The 12,809-nt window shown below is 39.0% G+C and overlaps 1 protein-coding gene across 6 annotated transcripts in view; it reads left to right on the top strand.

The window, feature by feature from the left end:
- Nucleotides 1-12,809, top strand: part of LOC140343672 (golgin subfamily A member 1-like) — a 322,269-nt gene that overhangs the window by 126,989 nt on the left and 182,471 nt on the right. For all 6 annotated transcript variants that reach the window (XM_072430480.1, XM_072430483.1, XM_072430478.1 and 3 more), the window contains one exon: nt 2,424-2,526. In XM_072430480.1, coding sequence (XP_072286581.1) covers nt 2,424-2,526 — 103 coding nt within the window. The remainder of the gene's footprint in view (nt 1-2,423; nt 2,527-12,809) is intronic.

The raw sequence follows: 12,809 nt of genomic DNA, 5'->3' as shown, positions 1-12,809 counted from the left end.
TCTGATAAAGAGTGGTTTGGTAACTGGAAACGACTGTCTCCAAGTGTTCAACAAATTGTGTAACGATGGAATCTGCCTTTAAAGTCATGATGAGATGGTACATGGTTCCCGTGCCCATGAAATACATATACCAGGCAGATACTGGACTGTGTTTTAGGGGTTGCCAGGAGATAGGCACATATCTACATATATGGTGGACCTGTTCATCAGTGATCCGATTCTGGGGTCAGATTTTTAGACTCCCGGTGGATCTTATTCAGCGAACATATACCTCGGGCCCTATTGCTCTTCAAACCTACCATTTAACTGGAGCTCTTAACAAGGACAGTGATTGCTTCAAATACATTTGTATGTTTTCCCCTGGATTGAGTACTGAAAAATAAAAGCATGAATCTTTGATGGACCCTAGATTCGTAAACTGATAAATTATTCAAATTTCACAAGTTACATGACTGATACTGAAGCTTCTGCCTGGCACATTTACGTCATGGTTGTCAAGAACTTCTTGGATAACAATAAAGCACAAAATTATGAAGAACTGGTACAAAACTTGCTTTTAAACCTTAAACATTTGGGTGCTACTTTGAGCATATCTCTTACACTATCTCCAAAGCCATTTGCAAAAATTTCCAGAAAATCTTGATGATTTCAGTGAGAAACAAGGGGAGAGGTTCCATCAAGATATAAAGGTGATGAAAGGTATCAGGGCAGATGGGATAGACACATGACGGCAGACTACTGCTGGAACTTTCAATGTGACTGTCCTGATCATTTACATAAAAAGAAATCATACAAAGTTTTTCAATGACTTCTTTGTGATTAGTTCTGTAAATACACTAAATATAGAATATATTGACATTACGTATTTCAAAAATTTATTTTTGCATACATAGGTGTATCTAGTTTAATTTTGCCTAATTACATGTTTCATTAGTTTTCTATGAGGTTATTATTAAGGTCATTATTTCAAAAACTAGAGCCAATCTCGCAAATTCAATACCACATTTGGAATCTGTGCATCAAACATAACCTAAAATGACTTTTTTCTGTTTGGCAAGAAAATGTTTGTTGACCAGTGTAATTCATACCCATATTCAACAATGAAATTGGACAATTTAATTTCTGAGCAGTAATGTAATAACAGCATTATAACGTTAATCAGGAAAGGTACCAGCATTTATAGAATCCTAAAAGTATATTATTAGTGAGTATATTAAATTTCATAACCAATCAGGTCCTGGTGCATTCCATGTAGGAAATAACACTACTGCAGTAGTAAGTTACTACAAAGGTATATTATACGTCCTTTAATATTATAGGATACCGAGTCATAATAGTATACCAATTCTTGCAGTATATTAGGAGTGGAGGTAACCTAATCACCACTCCCGGTAAAAAGTAAATAAAACTTGGAAGGTGCCAGCAATGGGTGCACATTTGACTTTCCCTCACCACAATCCATACTTAGAGCTTCGGGTCTCTCACTGCAGCCGTCTCTTCATAGCTATCATCTTCTATCCCTGTTCTCCAATTCAGTTCACAAAGGTCAGGAACAAAGTTGTGAAGAACTAAAGATCATAGTTATAACAATATTTCAAACTTTGATAATACCACACAACACTTTTAAATATCTTATAATGAAATGGAAAGAATATAACACTACTAAATTTGAAAAGGAAAAGGCATCCACCAAAACTTGCCCACCAACCAAGAAAGATTTGCAAAGAGATAAGAAAGATGCAACAAAACCCCCAAAGATGACATTGAAATAGCTGCAATAATTTACAACAGAGATAGAAATATATGTTGGACCACTTTAAGCTATACAAAGCACAGAGAAAAAATATGAAATAAAAAACAAACAAAAAAAAAAACATTTGAAATGTGCCCAACAGCTTGTGGTTGACTACCCAAACACAATAAAGAAGGTTTTCTTATTAGATTTACCTAAAATTGAACTTTTGGCTATCATGGGAAACACCATGTGTGACACAATCCCAATACTTCCCATTATCCTTAGAGCAACATAGTTAGAATTTAAGAAATAATAATGACATAAATATAGGGCTATTCTTAAGAAAAACCTGTTTTAGTCTGCCACAGATTTAGGACTGGGACAAAGGTTCATCTTCCAACAGAGCAATGACTCTAAACATATGCTAAATATTCACTGGGGTGGTTCAAATTGAAATATATGTCTTAGAATGGCCTAGGTAAAGCCAAGACTTAAATAAGCAAAATTTTAGGCTTGAAAGAGGGAAGTTGGAGCAGTTTTGCCTTGAGGAATGAACTAAATGTAATTTATGTTGTATTTCAACAAAACAGGCTTATGAGGGTGGATACTTTCACAAGGCAATGTATGCTTTCAAACATTTTCCTTGAAGTTTCTCAACACTTTTTTTTTTGTTCCTGCTTAATGACAGGTTACAGACTTGAATTCTCAAATAGAAGAAAATATTCAAGAAATCTCCCTAAAGAATGAGGAACTAATTAGAAAGGATGAGGAGACTTCTATTTTAAAGCAAGGTAAAGTGTTCTCTAATTTTTATTCAATTTCACATTAAGATATTTTTTATCATGCTTTTAGCCTGGTTAAGCCCTAAGAATAGATATGCAATTAATCAAACATTGTACTAACAATCTACATTTTCCCCTTATTATCAAGAACAGCCCCCTAATAAACAATCTCTACAGACAAAGGCGAAGTTTAGTTAAAAGTCATCCATATCCAGTCTCCCTTCGTTTTTGTGATACCTTTTACCTTATAGGAATGAACAACTTCCCTTTTCTATTTTCTGAATAATTTTTAGTTAAGTCCTGTGGCCCCATGAGGGTACAGGTTTTTCTTGAAATTTAGTCTCTGCTCCACAGAGCCCATTCAAATTCTGGAAAAAAAGATAACTCCTGCTCAACCCTCCCCCCAAGACTTTAAGATTTAGGTTTAAAACATTTTTATCTTATAGGAAACCAGCACTTTACCCATTTATACAAAAGTGGGTAAAATATGTTATCTTGAATTTCTTGAAATCCAGGTTTCTTGGTCTGGAATACTGGCATACAACTCCTCTAGAGTTGGTCTTCCCTGGAGCATGCCTGATGCAGGCAGGGGCAGCATGCTGCTAGTGTGTAACATTGTGGCAGAGGTAGTTGGACGTCTGACGTTATTCTGTAATTCGGGCTTACTATGTTTAAAAAAAAAAAAGACTGGACCTGAGTACTACTGTGGCTTGTCATATATCTAATGAATGTCCTCAACCAGTGATGTGGCAGATTCTGAAGTAGCAGATATGGTTCCAGCACAGCCATGCACAAAATGTTTATTCCAACATGGGACACTATTGCATTTGTATATGAGCTAACAATTGAGCATCAATTGTGTGGTAAATTCTCTTGGAATAGGGGAGAAACAATTGCATTGCATACAGGTTACCAATCCTTTGTATCTGCTAAATCTGTCAAGGCTAGAACCCATACTTTAACTATGGTGGGCAAAGCTAGATTGATTCTCCAAAAGATGTAATTGTGGAATATAATCACCTGAAACTTTTTCATTGTCCAGCCAACAAATTAAAGCAGACTTTCCTTGTAGGTAGTGGTGCGATCCACAATCTCAGTTCAAAAAGGGTATTGCTGTATTTATTTACGTTTTTTCCAATATTTCAATCCTCTATGCTGACATTTCTGACCGGGTTCTAAAAAATACAGATTATTGGTTGATGTGCTTATCCTATGCCTTTAATTTTTTCTGAAATAATATTTTTTTAAAAATAAGTCAGCTTTCCTTATTTTCTTTAGTGGCAGACCAATTTTGGTTAATTGGAATTCAATAGGGTAAATACAACTGAACAGTACAATCCTGCTGGTTCTTGAGTAAAACTCAACAGATCGTTTACTAAATAAATTAGAAGGAAAGAAGAAAAAAAAGTTTGTATTCCAGTTGTCTGGGTTCATGAGAAATTGGAAGTGGGATTCAGGTATAAAAGTTTAAAATTGGGGCCTTGCTGAAGGAGACAGTGTGCTCCATAGAACCATTTGTGGTTTTTAGTAAGCAAAATTTCAAATATATCTGTAAATTTAGAGTTTGTTTTTCCAGACTATTCAAAATTTCTGTTAAATAAAATTGCCTGACAGTAATTACAGATAGAGTAATAATTGGGACTTTGTTTTACCCTTTTAAAGTCCAATACCTATATACATTTATAAAATATATATTTTTTATGGTGGATGGTATTTTTTTTTTACATTTTTACGTTTGTTTTATTATTTTTAAAATCAGGGAGGTTCTAGAGCAGCCAAAGTAGTTATGTCATAACAATCAGAACATGTGTAATCAGGGGGCAAAAAATAGCAAATTACCAATTAGGGACTCATTTGTGTTGTAAGAAAAACATGCTTAACCTCCCTAGCATTCTAATTCTGTCAGTTTTTCAATGCAAAATTGATCCAATTTTTTTTTCCATAGACATTTTTGTTTATATTGTGGGCCTGTAATTCTTAGGATTATCTCCCGGGTATAATAATTATATATGTTTATTATATTATAATCATAAATTATAATATAATACATATTTATAAATAATAATTTTAAAAATAATGAAATGATAGACAACAATGCCAGTTATCAAAAAAAACTATTTAATCAAAAATTTCTCACTGAAATTTTACAAACAAGGGTGCAATATTATTGATAAATTATAATATAAATTAAATGCAGATTTTAGAAAAAAAATATATTTACATTTTTAGTAGACATTCCGGGTGTGGTAGATTTTGAAGCAGGGTGCTGCACAGTCCAACATCACAGTCAGGACAGTAAAACCTGGTTTCTTTTCTTTTTTTCCTTCCTCTGTCATCAGACTTTGAGCAGCAAACCACGCACATCCTTGTAGGTGCTGCCTTTGTCTGGGTTGGTGGGATGTATTCAATGAAGTGACGACCAGTCTGGGTGGAAGCACGACATCCATCATCCTGCCTTTCTGCCAGGCAACAATTTCTCCTGTCTTCAGCTTCCCTTTTGCGAACAGTGATGGCATGTTGCGCCAGTTACCCTAACGATTCCATAGGCATCTGTTCTTTGTTGCAGAAGGAACTCATAAAGCTCAGGAGAGGTGAAGTTGTCAGTTGTGACACAGTAGCCCTGATCTAGCATTGGCTCTATGAGGGATAGCACTGAAGATGTTGCCAATCCATAATGGCTGTATCTGGGGTTGAATTGTGTCCCTTTTCCAGTGTATAGTACTGTTTTCCAAATGTAGCCAGATGAGGATTCGCACAGCACGTGTACGTTTTCACGCCAAATCGTGCCCTCTTTGACGCAATGTACTGCACCCAGCTGAGCCTCCCCTTGTAAGCCATTAGACTTTCGTCAATGCTGACATCTCTTTCTGGCACCTAGGTTTGCTGGAAATTTTGTTGAATCATCTGAGACACTTCCCAAATAGTCTTCAGTTTTGGTGCAGGAAGGGTAGTCTCATCAAATTCTTCATTGTTTGCGAAGTGCAGGTACTTCATTATGGGGGAAAAGCGGTATTCTGGCATGACTGTGCCAAAGAATAGAGTGGCAATCATTTTATTCTTGAACCAGTACCACTTCTGCACGGGTTTGCCCACAACTCCCTGCAGGATCACCAAGCCCAAAAACAGCCAAACGTCATCCTTGGTCACAGGTTCCCACTTTCTGCTTCTTGCAAACCTGTTGTTGTCCAGCGTACCTGCATAAAATAAACTCAAAAAGGTATTTTAGGATATATTCTTTTATAGTGTGGTGAAAGTTGCAAGTAATATGTTAGCAAACACAGAGCGGCTTACCTGTTTGTCTCCACAACAATTTTTTCGATAACTTTAAAAACAACTTTAGGTATGCCAGGGGGTCATCGCATTCAGCTTCAATTTTCATCCTAGGTGCGCCGGAAATCTTAGCAGTGCTGCCTGGTCCGCATCAAGGTCAGTGGAGCACCATGTGCGCACAGCACTGACCTCAGGTCCAGAATCGTCCCTCAGATCACTTTCGCTGTCTGATGACAAATTTCCTGGTGAATCACTATCGCTCGATTCCACAAGGGACTCCAAATCTCTATTGCTGCTTTCAAATTCTTCCAAAATAGCGCTTGCGCCGGCAGTATGCCTTTTGTATGCCATGTGGTCTCCAGCAATCAGTCAGGAACAATCAAAGTCAAAGACAAAGTGATGAAATGATACATCCAGGAAGTGATTTATAAGTCTTCAAAATGTCAAATCAAGGTCAGGGCTAATAGTGGGCAAAATGTAAATCAGGGCACTGGGCAATGATGCTAGGTGCACTAAAATGTGTAGTTATACTTTTATTGTGTGTTCTGTAGTGTTTTTTACTGTAAAAACTATTTAAAAGCAGATTACATACCATAATCTGGACCCGGAAAATGTCACAGCTTGCTGGGTGATGGGATGGGGATGTCCCCGCCCTGCTCACTCCCCTGAATCCACCAACAATGCTGCTTGCATCACCCGGAGGATGAGAGTGTCACATCCTCCAGGTGATGCAAGCAGCTATAGTAAATTCCGGGGGTGATGCCAGCGGGAAATCGCCGCTGGCATCAAGTGGGAATAGTAGGCTGTAAAAAAAAAATATCAATGTCTGCATCTTCTTTACAATCTCAAACATTCATTATATGAACTGAAAAACCTTTCAAGCTTTTTCTTTCCTTTGCATCACTGAACTAATTTTTTTAGTTGTATAACCACTGTTTCTGATAACTTCTGCACATGTGTTGCATTGAATCAATCAACTTAATGCACCTCTTAACGAGTGTTCCAGCCCAGTATGATTGTACTACTTTCAAAAATTCTCCTGCATTTCATGGTTTGCCTCAGAAACAGTATTTTTTTAGGTCACCCTATAAGTATTCTATTAGATTGTGGTACTGGGACTGAGCTGGGCCGTTCTATAACATCAGTCGTTTACAGGTGTGTTTAGGGTGTTTGTCTTTTTGATGCATTCAAATTGTTACCTGGAATGTGATAAATAGGCCCAACACCATAGTATGAAATTCATCCCTATATCATGATGCTTGCTCCACCGTGCTTCACTGTCTTCACAGTGTACTGTGGTTTAAATTTAGTGTTTGAGGGTTATCCGACAATCTGCAGCCCCTACACCCATCTTGCTTTTATGTAAAAGATTTAGGCTCTTGCCATCATGCCTTTGTGGTGCTGGAATTTTTTTTTGGAGAGGCACTGATGGATCAAAACCCAGGCAAGGTCTTCGTGTACATTTGTAAGTTGTTTACCATACACTTTGCACCATATCAATTTAGACCTCACCTGTAAAAAATATGAGATTTCTTATCTTGAATGTCTCTTTTAATTTATTCTGGTCACCCAGATGCTCAGGTTAATTTATTCTGGTCACCCAGATGCTGGGTTAATGCCTAGAAGGGGGGGAACAAAGCATATGATCATTTAAGGAGACTTTTAACCATTGCCTAAAGGTATGTTGCCGATGATGGAAAGTGGCTGAAAAGGAGCGATGTAAGTGCTAAGTTTAATAGCACTTAGATTTTGTGCTATTAAAAGTTGCACACTGTATTTGCTATGCCTATTAGTAGGACCTCTTGGCCCCAAATGTCACATTGTGATGTGAAGACCCACTTTCAAGTGAATACTGGTCATTCTTTGATCCTGTCTGCATTTTAAAAATATTATTAACAGGTATATTCTTCCCAACCCTCCCAATTGGTTTTGCATTCTAAGCTCTTGGTTCAGGCTAAATTGCCAAAATTAACCCCCTGAACACAGATAAATTCTCAAAGCCCTTATTTTAGAAGTGGATATTAGAACCAATAGCCCTGATAATTTCTGAGCTGAATTTTACCAACTTTTAGTGGTATTTAACATTATTTTGACTCATAATACCCCTTTTCCTGACTCCAATTATTCCTACACAACCCTCATTCTAAAACATCCTAGTAATGTGAGTGTAAAAGCTGCTTGTCATATTCTGCAGCCTAACCACTCGCTGTGTTCAAACCTTCAGATCTCCTAAAGCGTTGGTTGTATTGACTTGAAATTTATAAGGTACACCTGGAGGCATAGGAAACTTAAACTGTAGGTGCAACTGGGGGACACTTGTGGCTAAACCTTTAAAATGTTATTACTATGGCACTATGAGAACATAAATCTCTACCTAGCAAAATGTGCTGCCTGCTCTGTTACACATATCTGTCTGCATCTCTACCTCAAACCCCAATAGGTGGAAGTGGGAGACACTTGTGGCTATCACCTTTCATCACCATGGCATCATTACATTAAAAAAAAAATGTCCACCAAAATGCACTTTCTTGTTACACATGACTGTAACCTTCCAGTAACCTCAATAAAATTTAGTGGGCAGAGTTTATGTTCTAATGATACTATAGTGATGAAGTTTTAGGGGATGTTAGTCATAGATGTTCCCCACTTGTACCTATATTTTTGTTTTCTTACACCTCCCCATTCCCCAATTGAAGTTCAAAATGCTAGATAAGTGGACAGGAATGTGTACCAGGGCAGGGAAGCCCATTTTGACAGGCCAGCTGTTTTATGTTCTAATGATGCTGTAGTAATGAGATTGTAAGGGGAGAATGTGCCAGACACATGCACCTATATTTTCAGTTTTGTACCCCCCACCTCAGAGAAATTGGGGTTCAAAGAAGAGAAGCAGACAGTAGTTTCATAGGTATAGATTTGTGACAGGTAGGTATATATTTAGGGGCCCACCCCAATGCTCCGTGCTATGTTAGTGGCCCCGGGGTCCCCAATTTGTATATTCAATTCAGGACTGCTAGTTGCACTTTCTTGAAATTTTTTAAAGCTGGGGGGGTGGAAATTGTAGTAACTAGTATCTATGAGGTTGCCCTGTGCAACCTGAAAATTTCAAGTCATTGTGACATACAGTTTAGGAGATATGGAGGTTTGTACACACAGAGCTGTGAGGATGCAGAATGACATGCAGACTTAACACACAGCTCTAGCAGTGGATACATTTTACAGGCAGATTTTTCTTTTTTTTTATAAATAGAAATCCCAGCCCGTGCTATCAGATGGGGTCAGGGCTGCATGTGTCTCATTCACATGAAGGCTGAACTGTGTGCTCACCTCTCATGGCAGCAGCAATCCTCTGAACGGATGACATCTGAGCACAGAGCAGCCTCACTGAGATCCATGCAGAGGAGGAGAGCTGCCGAGGAGAGCTGGGCGGGGTATTCACAGCAGGCGGCCGGAGCAACCAGGTAAAACCCTCTGGGGAGAACTATGGACTATAGTGCGTTATTTAAAGGATTATATTCATGGCACCTGGAGTTATGCAGACATAGATCAAAAAATTATTCTGAAGGCAATGTTAGGCTCCTTAGATTTGCAAGGTGTCTGTATCACTAGAGGGAGTAGTACTCTCTTATCTATCATTATTACAAGAAAACAGTGTTACCCATATTTGCCCTTTTTTAAAAAAAATGCTAAGCTTTGACACTTTGACAAAGCAGCAAGAAGTTCATCCAGATACTAAATATCAAGGAGATTTAGGGAGATCCAGCAAGGAGCTATCCAGCACTTCAGGTGGCTATTAAAAAAATGCTATTAGTTCTTTCTTTTTAGCCATATATATCTCATATTGAATGATATAAACTATTCAAAGATTTTTTTTACAACCTGCCTTAAACTTTTGCTATAGGTTTATCCATTAATTTATATTCAATATTAAAAGAGTGAAAGGGAATGTGCAGCAGCAGATATAACCAATATGGCCCCCAGTCAGGAAGACATGAGGGACTCACTCTCTGATTTCACCCCACATGCACTGCAGCTAAGAGAAGATTCCTCAACACGGTCTATTGAGCATATCTTCCCTCGTATTATGTGTTACTTCCCCCACCCCCTAGATTGTAAGCTCTTCGGGGCAGGGTCCTCTCCTCCTGTGTCACTGTCTTTATCTGTCTGTCATTTCCATCCCCTATTTAATGTACAGCGTTTCACAATATGTTGGCGCTATATAAATCCTGTTTTAAATAATAATAATAATATTCTTACATATATTCACACATAGCAAATGGTGTAGCCTCCATTCTTACACCCACTGTACAAGCTGCCATAGACAAGGCTATGGAAAAAGGGGTTCAGTCACTGCCTGTAACTCTAGGCTCAAGCCACTAAAATCAACAATGCAGAAGCAAGAATCTTTGAGGATGACTTGTTCACAGCAAAAGTGCAACTATCCTCACTAGAGACTAGATCAGCATCAATGACGGATAAAATCTGTGACTGAAACAGGTCCTGGCGGAATAATATCCTTATGATAGGGATACGTGAAGCAAAGGGATACCTGAAACTTTTACAACTACCTGATTTATTTATACTATACCATCCTTACTAGGTCTGGATGTGCAAGGATTTGGCTTTCCCAAGACCGGTCATAGCACAATATTTTGATTACAATGACACAATCAAAATTTTATAATTTAGGGCTCGTCTACTGCTGGATGACCATCCTGTTCTTCTATTTGCTGAATACTCAGCAGAAGTCACTTGTAAACGTAATCAATTTCACACAGTGTGCACAGAGCTGTCCAAGCACAAAATTTCTCTTTACCTTGGGCTATCCATCAAACCTTCTCGACCATGACCCTGAAGGACAAAATCATACTTTTACTTCTCCAGAGGCTGCGGAGCCTTCCTCTAGGATATCATCACTGAATCCTCCAGGTCTCCATTCATCGCCCAAGGGGGCGCATCAAGAAAAGGGCACACCACCCCAAAAAAATTGACGCATGATGGACAAAATCAACACCAAAAAAGCTCCTCAAACCAAACGGCAATCCAAGCAGGACAGAGTTATGCAGAAGCTCAAGTAATGTCATTAGGATGGTTCTGTACAGCCATGGTGGGACTACTCTACAATATACCCCTAAAAGTTGTTCTCAGGGGAAAAATGCACGTCCGACGATGACAGCAACTACAACTATCTCCATTGAGATTGCACTTTCTTCAAAGCGAGGTACTATTAGATAAGCATTGTTATAATTCTAACTTTCCATTCACAGAAACATAACTACCTGAGAAAAAAAGGAAAGTTTATCCCTAACTGGACATTTTATTATACTTTTTTTTTTTTTTTTTCAGCAGTTTGAATTTGTTTTCAATTTCTTGTTTTGTTCAATTATGTGTTATCATACTCAAAAATGTCTTGCACTGTTGGTCCAGTGGACTCTCTTTTTTCTTCATACAAGGGAGTTCAGTTGACCTTTTTAGTAGTTACTTGTACCTCAAGTACTTGAGAAAAATTGTACATACCATGTTGAAAATGTTTACCATATATGCGGGTGTGCATTGCACAGGACAGTTGTTGAATTTGATGAACTCCTTCAGATTCCAAGAATTTTCTATAACCCAGGTAGGGATGATCCATCATTTCTCACATAGAATCTGTTTATGTGGATAGTGTCTCGGAAAGTGAAGGGGTTGAGATCCTCCAATAATCCTACACCAATGAAAAAGGTTGGCACTTCTCCAAGAAACACACCTTGGGTCACCAGCTTGGATGAAAAGCAGGGGTCCTCATCTTGATCCATTGACGTTTTCCTGGGCAGGTTTGCTCCTCATACACATGATCGAGAAGGGAGAATTCTTGGTCTTGAACTTGAACTTCATGACAAAAATATACTTCAATATAATACATATGCTTTAAACTCTCCTAAACTCAGACAATAACAAAATGGATTATGAAATATCAAAACCTCTACAAAATGTTATTACAGTCATATCTGTAGGGGAGGATAGGTGACTAGCTCAGAGACTAGAGATGAGCAAGAAGTCCTGAAAATTTCATCAAACTTCCGATGAGAAAAGGTGGTGCTATGTGTGAACTCAACCCACTAGCAGTAGTCTCTGCCATCAAAACAACAGGAGACTGCATTGCTAACTGGCATCATGACCTAAATGACATGTGTTAGGAATGCCACCCATAAAGTTGTGGAGAAGTAGCACGCTGACATATAGGCAATAGAATGGAGGACCAGAGACGGAGTGTGGGTCAGCAAGAGCAGTAGCAGTGTGTGGCCTCTGGTCAGCTATCACCAGGGAGACTGCATTGGTAAGTGTCATGATGAGCTGGGTGTAGTGCATCGTCAATGCCACCCAGAAGTGTGTAACACAATTTTGAATTACTGGCAGGCGGTAGCAGCAGCAGGAGGAGGCAGTGGGCCCTGAGACAGAGCGTGGACCGCAGACTGCATTTGTAACTGCCATCTAGAGCTGGGTGTTGTGCATCATCAATACCACACAGAAGTGTGTAATACAATTTTAGTAACTGGAGTACTAACAGGCGGCAGCAGAAGAAGCAGGAGGGGGCAGTGGGCCCTGAGATGAAGTGTGGACCGCATTGGTAACTGGCATCTAGAGCTGGGTCTAGTGCATTGTCAATGCCACACAGATGTGTGTAACACAATTTAACCCCCCTAGCGGTAATCCCGAGTGTGACTCGGGGTGGCTTTTACATGCAAAAAGCGATAATCCTGAGTCACACTCGGGGTAACTTTAGAAGTCCCCCTTACCTTTTCCCTGCGCTCCAGCAGCGATCTGATGGTCCTGTTGTGATGCCGGGGGGGCGTGGACGGGCGGGAAATTTAAAAGCAGATTACTGAGTAATCTGCTTTTAAATACCAACCGGGTCCCGGCCACCCCCAGAATTTGCTATTGCTGCTCACATCTGCAGTGAGATGTGAAGGACAATGCAGAAGTCCTGCATTGTTCTTTGCATATTTCTGGAGATGCAGAGCAGCAGCTCCAGCGTCTGTGTGAGG

Source organism: Pyxicephalus adspersus, chromosome Z (assembly GCF_032062135.1).
Source record: "Pyxicephalus adspersus chromosome Z, UCB_Pads_2.0, whole genome shotgun sequence".
NCBI classification, from domain to species: Eukaryota; Metazoa; Chordata; class Amphibia; order Anura; family Pyxicephalidae; genus Pyxicephalus; species Pyxicephalus adspersus.
This window is presented reverse-complemented; position numbering and strand designations above follow the sequence as displayed.